At 36.6% G+C, this 9,958-nt stretch overlaps 1 protein-coding gene across 1 annotated transcript; it reads right to left on the bottom strand.

The window, feature by feature from the left end:
• Positions 1-772: 772 nt before the first annotated feature.
• Positions 773-1,219, bottom strand: LOC147477963 (uncharacterized). The gene has a single exon (XM_086586128.1). It carries the CDS (start codon positions 1,217-1,219, stop codon positions 773-775), a length of 447 nt encoding a protein of 148 aa, XP_086442254.1.
• Positions 1,220-9,958: the final 8,739 nt, after the last annotated feature.

The raw sequence follows: 9,958 nt of genomic DNA, 5'->3' as shown, positions 1-9,958 counted from the left end.
ACGATTACCAATAACATCGGAGATAAGTCATTGTCAACCACGCTAAAATCGTCGTTATAGCTCAACCATTTTTGCCTAACGCTCTTTTCACAGAGAAAAAACTTAATTAATTTTACTAGATAACTGCAAGGCAGTAGGGGCGTGAGCGGAGGCGGAGAAGAGAAAGGGAGAGATGAGTTTGTGGTGGGGAGAGAGAGAGTTGGGTTTGGTTGAGAAGGAAGGAGGGAGAGGGAGAGGAAGGGTGAAAGAGGGAGATTGAGGTGTGTAAATCACTCTTAGATTGGTAGAACAGTTTGGAGGAGAGATTGGGAGAGGTTGGAGGCGAAGACGGGAAAATGAGACAAGAGGGGGGTACGGTCAAACACAAAGTAAGGGTTATTTAGGGGTACGGACAGACACATGGGAGAGTGACACGTATGAAGTGGTTTTTTGTGAGTGTTGAATAGTGACCTCAAGAGTTTGCTCACGCTCACAGATTAAGCCATTTGGCAACGTAAAATTTGTCGCCAAAGCTCTTTTTAAAAGTAAACCAAAATGCAATCGATGACGTTGAAAAACGTCACTAAAGCTGATAATTAGTGGCGTTTTGGCAGCGTCGCTAAATATTTCATCACTAGTGCAGCTTCCTCTTCCATTCATCAGGCAAATGGGTCCCTACTGATGTAAATTTCTCTTCCTCCCCCATCCCCAAATTCACTATTTCAACCTCGTCTAGAATCTTCGAGCCCATCTCTAACTCCGCCTCCCCATCCACCGCGGTACACTGTAATTGCTATGCTCGCCTCTTCCTGGGATTAGATGACTCTCCTTCTGTTCCACGGACCATTCCCTTAACCGTACCCTGATGACTATTCTTAGTTGCCACTTGATCCCCACGGACTTCATACATTCCTGTTGGGGTGGGAAACCGAATTACTTGATAATAGGTCGATGGTACTGCCTTCATACCGTGGATCCACCACCTCCCCAGAATCGCATTGTATTGGGAGTTGGAATCTATCACCATAAATCGAGTGATCACCGTCACCGGCCCCGTCGTCACAGGTAGCAACAGTTCTCCCATAGGCTCCGCAATACTCCCATTGAATCCATATAAGTTGGTCCGTGAAGACCTAAGCTGCGTTGGATCAATCCTCATTTCATCCAAAGCTCCTCTGAACAATAAGTCTACTGCACTGCCGCAATCAATCAATACCCTCTTGACCATGTAGTTGCCCATCGCCACAATGATGACCAATGCATCTTCAATGGGGTTTCTACAGCTTTTAGGTCCGCGCTGGTGAATACAATCCGATCCCCTCCCTCCGCCGACCAAGCCTTGGGTCGCGGAACTCCTGTTGAATCATTGATCTGTTGTATACTTGCGGTTCTCCTTATCTTCTCCCTATGAACGTTATGACTCAGAGCCTCTTCGCTGAAAATAACATTAATGGTTCCCAATATCCTACCCTAAGCCGGTACCTGCTCCTCATTCGGGGCACCCCCTATAAACTTTCTCATCATTTTCTTCTCTACCAACCTGTAAACCAACCATTTCAACGCATAGCAATCATTAGTCTCATGATTTCGGACTTGGTGATATTCACAGTATGACTTGCCCAGCAAGCATCTTCATAGGTGTGTTTCCTGGCCATTCATATCCCTCAAGATATTTAATCAACCGCAAGATCTCACTTAGTGACCTATTCAACGGTGTCTGCTCCGGTTCACGGTATGGCTTTCTCTCCCTATACTCTCTTTGAGCTCCCTCCCTACTCCTTTCTGGCCGCGATGCATATCCGCAGTATCCGCCACTTCCTTTCTCTACTGCCTCTGTCTTTCTGTGATCCCCACCTTTTTCTAAAGATAACACTGCCTTCCCCGACCTCCTAGAGTCCTTCTGCATTGTGTCCTCGTACCTTATATATTTTTCCACCCATGGATATAACTCATGCAACGTCGCGATCTCATTCTTAGCCACGGACTGATGTACACCCATTCCTGGCCGCATACCTCTTTCAAATGCTATTACCGATGTCCTTTCATCCAAGTTCTCTACCTTCAACATCTCGGCTTTGAATCGACACAGATAATCCCTTACTGCCTTCACGGATCTTTTCCTAACATTGAACAAAGTTGTGATATCCACCACTCACCGTTTTTGATGTATTAAATGGTCTATAAATGCCTGCTCCAACTCCTGAAAACTATTGATGCTCCTCAACGGCAATCGGTAGTACCAGTCCGAAGCCCCTCCTTTAAGGCTAGCGGGGAACATCATGCACTGTAGTCCATCATACCGAGCTTCCTACTAGAAAGGCATCTGCTACCGAAAATAATGAATATGATCCGATGGGTCTCCCTTGTTGTCGTACCTTTCGAACCTAGGTTGATTGAACCGTTTCGGCACTTCTGAAGTCCATATAGCATCCACCAATGAGTTACAGTTCAGGCCAGCCACCACATGGCTAGCCGCTCCCGTTTGGACTTTCACCTATTGTAGATTTGCCTCTCTGTCATTGTTTATCATCTCCTGTACTTGCTCCATCGTGAGGCTAGTCACCTGGTTCTCAACGAGGTCCGGCCCCTCTTCCTCATTGTCAAATTCCTCACTTGCTTCTGCTCTCGCTTCCTCCTTCGCCATTTCTCTTTCCTTTCTGAGTGCATCATTCTCCTCCCTCAATCTCACAATCTCTTCTTGCATAAGTCGTGTCTCTTTTGAAGTTGAACCAACGACTGTCAATCTCACAATCTCTTCTTGATCTCCCCCTTCGTCGCTCACTACCTCCGCCTCAGGCTCCTGCATTACCACCTTTCTTGGTCTGCCAACTCCTCTCTTCCCCACTGTTGCCATTTTCACGCTGCTTCGCTCTCTCAGTCCCCACAGACGACGCCAAATGTTGTATCTCACTCACTATTACACTCTCTATTTTTCTCACTTACTATTACAATCACTCTTTTATCCTCTCCTCACTATTACAATCACGGTTTTATCTCTATCACTATTGCACTCCTATTTCTTCTCTCTTTTTCTCTATGTCTAGCCCTTGATTCTGAAAATCCATCCTTCTCTCTCCTCATCTTTCCTCTTTATACCCCACTCCACTCTTCTCCTAGCTGTCCACCTGGCACTCCATCTTTTGGTCTTATTCTCTCCACGTGTAGGGTTTTCGTACCGTACCCACCAAGTCGCGATATGATCCTATACAACACACCTCCCTAGCGTATATGATTTCGGGGACATCCCACCAGTGATCCCCCGTGCCACGGATCCTGCCACCACAATAACTATTTTTGGACTTTAAGAAAAATAATAAACAAACAAAAGATGTGAAAACTTGACTGTGATTTTGGTTTCTTAAAATAAGAATTGTGTTGCTTATAGTAGAGCAGATTTCAATCTGCCCACTCGCACTTTAAATTTCGTATGGTTTTGAGTTCAGATGATTATCCAATTATCAACAACCTATAGCTCCAGATACTAGTATAATTCTTTAGGATATCTTAGATTAATGGGTGGAAAAGTAAAGCAAAAGAGTGAGGATGTGAGGGAGAAGATGGGTTTTGTTAGGCGGTTTTATTAGATATTTTGAGAAAATAAACAAATTATCGCAATATATCATAACATATAAGTGGTAAAGTGTGGTTTCCTTACCATGGTAGATATCGCAATATATTGGTGCCAGGCAGCTGAAAAAATGATATATGTCGCAATATATCACGGCATTTTGTACTATGATCATATCAATCCCTTACTTGGTTTAAAGCCTTGCATATTATTGATTGTGAAATAATTGATACGGTTATTTAGTTTTTGGCCCCACTTATTAGGTATATATTAAGCATTTGACCCCACAATTTTCATTTATTCATCTTTTATGCGCAAAATAGAAAGAAAATATAAATTTTGAACAGTTCAAAGGGAGATATACAAAAGTAAGCATAAGAGAGAGAGAGAGAGAGAGAGAGAGAGAGAGAGAGAGAGAGAGAGAGAGAGAGCCCTGAAGACATAGGTGGTTGGCTAGCCATTAAACTTTCGCTCGAAAATAGGGACCCCAACCAAGCTAGTTCTTAATTCCACAATAGCATGTACAATAAACATTGACTACGTGTAGTGCACTCGACCCTAGCCAAACAAAGCAAGAGATGAAGAGACCCTAGGAATATACGAATATTAATTTGTACTACATAATCCAGGAAAAGTACTTGAAGAAGTAGTGACAGGGCCACCCTAATCAAGTTTCCAAAGGTCCTATGCAAGCCATCACGTACTGAAAGGGGTCTTTTGTTTTTATTTTTGGGAATGGGCTTTTATTCTAGATCTTATTTTTTTCTTTTTCTTTTTTTAGTTTGGTTACTATTGTTGGCTTTTGAAAGCAAAACAGGGCTATTGGTTTCGGTTTTACTATTGGGCCCTATACATTATCTCAACTCCATTAAGATCTGGTTAAGCATTCAATGTATTATGGGAAGGTGCAATCTTTAAATAAAGGAAATGTAATGAGATAGATGCCCCCATGTTACTAAAATACAAATTGCCCTTGACTTCGTCACGCTGCCGTTAGCAAGTCAATACACCTTACTCCATTTACAAAATGAATTTTGTTCAAAATTTATCACCTAAACGATTAACATACTTACAATGATTTTCTAACATATATTTTATTTAATTTGAATTTTCCCGTCACAAAGATATTCGAGATTTCAAAAATGTTTTGCGGTATTATCAAATTGAACTTTGCAATTTGAAATTAAAATATAATTCCAAGACTTACGATTTCAAGTAGTTGAAATTCCTCAAATATGGAATTATGAAGTTTATGACCCCAATATAATAGAAACATACGTTTCCTTGATTTTAGGGTGGTGGTTTCCATTCTAATGCACAAACATGGGGACTCTTAATTCTCAAAAATATATTCATAATTCATAATAAAATCCGGTCCAAACACACCCAAAGGCGCAAATTACAATTCTTAAAATGGGTATGGGAAGGTGTTTGCTTCATGGCATATGGTTTTTCTTCAATAATCGTTTTTCTTAGTGAGATTTTTTCAACTTCGATGAATAAATTGACATTTTTTTTGTGAAATTCGAAGTAAAATTAGTGAGACTTAGAACGTATGCACCATTCTACATGAATAAACCTCACTGAAAAAAAAAAATTATGTTTTTGTCTTAATGAGATTTTAACTTCGATGAATAAGTAGACGTTGTATTTCTTGAAAGTCAAACTAAAATTTGTAAGACTTTGAATGCATGCACCACTCAAATTGAAGTAACCCCAATGAAAAAAAAGTTACTTTTTTTTTTTAATTTGTTCCTATTAATTACTATCAAAATTGAAGTTTAAACTTTTCTATTAATTAGGTGAGATATTAAAATTTCATATTAATTAGGGGTGCGTTTTAGTAAAACTTGCATTGGGACTCTTCAGTACCACTTTGATAGCTAAATTTTGGGAAAATATTAGTTTCCTTATTTTTAGATGTTATTAACTTATTAAGTGTTTAATTTCTTCTCAAATTCATATTACATTTTAGAATACAAATCTCAAGGCATGAGATTCAATCTCAGCCACCACTTAGCTTTCCTCATATTAAATCCTAGCCACCGACCAGTCAGAACCAGTCCTATTATGATATATATTGAGATTCAAGAATTATTCACGTTTTAAACATGATTTTTTGAAGTATGATTAAAATCGAATAAAACGGCAATAATTCGGGTTCGAGAATAATTAATTTTCGAATGAAATGTTCTAACTGGCTATAGTTTGGATAATGGGATACGGAATAATTCATTTGGAAAATTAAAATTTTTAATAGTAAATAATTTTAAAAAATTAAGAAAATTTCCTATTTTTTTAGGATAAGAGGTGTGGTTCCAAAGGAATTTTGATAATTTTCATTGTCGTAGTAAAGATGTTTTACTTTAATTAAAACACTTAATATAAGTGATTTTATAAGGTTTTGACTTACAAATGAATGTTCGACATATTGAAATTCTCTCTGATTTTTTTTTGTAATTAGAACCAAATTAAACTCGACATATTGAAGTCCCTAATAAACCGTTCAATATTTACAAAGGGGATCGAAAGATCGAGGTTGTCGAATAATAACCACTTAGTTATGACACATGTTTCAGTATTCAAGTTAACAAAAATAAATGTGGTCGTTATGAATTTAAGAAAAAATTCATAAACGTTCCAAACAAAAAGATATGATTACTATATATATATACTATAAGAATATTTGATTATAAGAGTGAACCTTCACACAAATAGGTTCCTTTGAAGAACTTTTGGAAAGTACACTACAGTTAAAACTCCCATAACGAAGCGGAATAATCCATATTATAACAAAGATAATGGAAAACATTATGAGTACCATCAGAGTTATGCTCACTGTCTTAGTTGTACTTTTCGCTGCTTGGTTCAACCAAGGACTTACCCACTGTTGTTGCATCGGGGAACTAGGGATGATTGTTGTCCTCCATAATGATACTGACCAAAACCGGGTTAATGGTATTATGTTACTATATATTGTTTTAATTTAGGACGAAAAATTATTCGGTATTGTGTCACTATACTGTTTTTAATTTAGGACTGAAAATTAGGTTCTATTACTTTATCGGGGAAAAAAGGTTAAAGCAAGTAACACAAATGACTTATTTAGATAGATCTTATACACGTCTTTCCTTGTAGCTAGATGATTCTATCAAAACAAGTTACATTGAACTACAATTGAAATATGTAATATTGCAATTCACACGTGTCGATGAAATAATATAAGTTAAAAAATGTGTCTTTTACATAATGCAAATAATCCATTGTAATAAAGTGCCTTCATCACTATTCGCTCAGCAAAAAAAAACTATTAATTCTATTACATCATGTTACGATGTAAATTAAACCAATTATATTGGTCGTAATAATCATATCCATAGTACAAAATATCGTGCCAAACTAATTTATCGGATATCTCAATTTTTGATATTTGTGGCAAATGTATTGCAGAAAGGGTCAGTAAAATGAGGTTTGAGATTTATGATTTCTAGCTAAATTAACTTTAACACTTTTTTTTCCAAGTGTTTCAAGGATATACAAGGGAACAAGGGAGTATTTGAATATCCAGTAATATCGTTGAAAGGACTTAGGAGCGCCTTGAGCAAGGGTAACACCATATCCTGAAAGATTTAAAGAGTGCTCGTATTTATCACAGATGAAAATGAACTCACACCGGCCATTCCAAATCTCATAAGCACTTCTGAAGAAGGACAAAACACAAATTAACAATTAATGACTTGATAATCTGCAAATCCTGTGAAACTCAAAAACTTTAAAAGATTAGAAGGGAAAACTAGCATACTGAGTGTGTTGTCCACTTATCCTCCATTAACAAACTAATATGAACTGGTGTCGGATTAACCATCAAGTATGGATATCAACTTTTTTACCGACAAACGTTTGGACTGATTGAAGAATTACCAACATAGCAGAAAAAAATATATATATACAAATGAAGATTGATAACTGTTTTTGGACTTTAAGAAAAATAGTAAATGAACAAAAGATGTGAAAACTTGACTGTAATTTTGGCTTCTTAAAAGCAAAATTGTGTTTTCTTATTGTAGATCAGATTTCTATCTACCCAGTCGCACTTTAAATTTTATGGTTTTGAGTTCAGATGATTATCCAATTATTAACAACCTATAGCTCCAGATACTGGTATAATTCTTTAGGAGATCTTAGATTAATGGGTGGAAAAGCAAAGCAAAAGAGTGAGGATGTGAGGGAGAAGATGGGTTTTGTTCGGCGGTTTTATCTGATATTTTGAGAAAATATACAAATAATCGCAATATATCGTGATATATAACTTGTAAAGTGCGGTTTCTTTACCATGGTAGATATCGCAATATATTGGTGCCAGGTAGCTGAAAAAAAGATATATGTCGTGTGAAACAAGTAACATTTTTCTACAACTGAAATATGTACTATTGCAATTCACACGTGTCGATGAAATGATATATGTTAAAAAAATGTGTCTTTTACATAATGTGAATAATCCATTGTAATCAAGTGCCTTCGTTACTATTCGCTCGGCAAAAAAAAAACTATTAATTATATTATGTCATGTTACTATGTAAATTAAACCAATTATATTGGTTGTAATAATCATATCCATAGTACAAAATATCATGCCAGACTAATTTATCAAATATCTCAATTTCCAATATTTGTGGCAGAAGTATTGCACACAGTGTCGGTAAAATGAGGTTTGAGATTTATGATATCTAGCTAAATTAACTTTAACATTTTTTTTTTCCAAGTGTTTCAAGGATACAAGGGAACAAGGGAGTATTTGTATATCCGATAATATCGTTGGTAGGACTTAAGAGCGGCCTGATCAAAGGTAACACCATAGCCTGAAGGATTTAAAAAGTGATGGCATTTATCACGGATGAAAATGAACTCACACCGGCCATTATAAATATCATAAGCACTTTAGTGGAAGGACAAAACACAAATTAACAATTAATGACTTGATAATCTGCAAATCCTGTGAAACTAAAAAAACTTTAAAAGATTTGAAGGGAAAACCAGCATACTGAGTGTGTTGTCCACTTATCCTCCATTAACAAACTAATATGAACTGGTGTTGTATTACCCATCAATTATGGATATCAGCTCTTTTACCCAAAGAAGTTTGGACTGATTGAAGAATTACCAACTTAGCAGAAAAATATAGATATAAACAAATGAACGGCGATAACTGTTTTTGGACTTTAAGAAAAATAATAAACGAACAAAAGATGTGAAAACTTGACTGTAATTTTGGTTTCTTAAAAGCATAATTGTATTGCTTATAGTCGGTCAGATTTCAATCTACCCACTCGCACTTTAAATTTTGTATGGTTTTGAGTTTAGATGATTATCCAATTATCAACAACCTATAGCTCCAAATACTGGTAGAATTCTTTAGGAGATCTTGGATTAATGGGTGGAAAAGCAAAGCAAAAGAGTGAGGATGTGAGGGAGAAGATGGGTTTTGTTCGGCGTTTTTATCTGATATTTTGATAAAAAAACAAATTATCGCAATATATCGCGAGATATAACTGGTAAAGTGTGGTTTCCTTACCATGGTAGATATCGCAATATATTATATTGGTGCCGGGTAGCTGAAAAAACGATATATCGCGACATTTTGTACTATGATCATATCAATCCCTTACTTGGTTTAAAGCCTTGCATATTATTTATTATGAAATTGTTTATACGGTTATTTAGTTTTTGGCCCCACTTATTAGGTATATATTAAGCATTTGACCACACAATTTTCATTTACTCATCTTTTATGCGCAAAATAGAAAGAAAATAAAAATTTTGGACAGTTCAAAGGGAGATATACAAAAGTGAGCATCGAGAGAGAGAGAGAGACCTGAAGACACAGGTGGTTGGCTGGCCATTAAACTTTTGCTCAAAAATTGGGCCTCCAACCAAGCCAATTCTTAATTTCACAATAGCATATATGTATAATAAACGTTGACTACATGTAGTGCACTCAACCCTAGCAAAACGAAGCAAGAGATGAAGAGACCCTAGGAACATAAGATATTTCTACTACATAATCTAGGAAAAGTCCTTGAAGGAGTAGTGACAGGGCCACCCTGATTGAGTTTCAAAAGGTCCTATGCAGGCTCACATACCTAAAGGGGACTTTTATTTTTATTTTTGGGAAAAGGCTTTTATTCTGGATCCTATTTTTTCTTTTTGTTTTTTTAGTTTGGTTATTATTGTTGGCTTTTGAAAGCAAAACATGGCTATTGGTTTTGGTTTTCCTGTGGGGCCTTATGCATTATATCTACTCCATTAAGATCTGGTTAACCATTCAATGTATTATGGGAAGGTGAAATTTGTAAATAAAGGAAATGTCAGGAGATAGATGCCCCCATGTTACTAAAATACAAATTACCCTTG

The sequence above is a fragment of the Coptis chinensis genome, chromosome 9 (genome assembly GCF_015680905.1).
Source record: "Coptis chinensis isolate HL-2020 chromosome 9, ASM1568090v1, whole genome shotgun sequence".
Lineage (NCBI taxonomy): Eukaryota > Viridiplantae > Streptophyta > Magnoliopsida > Ranunculales > Ranunculaceae > Coptis > Coptis chinensis.
The sequence above is the reverse complement of the archived record's forward strand: the minus strand, read 5'-3'. Positions and strand labels throughout refer to the sequence as shown.

Bases quoted from the DNA above. Each gene is read 5' to 3' on its own strand.
- LOC147477963 (XM_086586128.1), bottom strand. From the start codon at position 1,219: ATGGGCAACTACATGGTCAAGAGGGTATTGATTGATTGCGGCAGTGCA.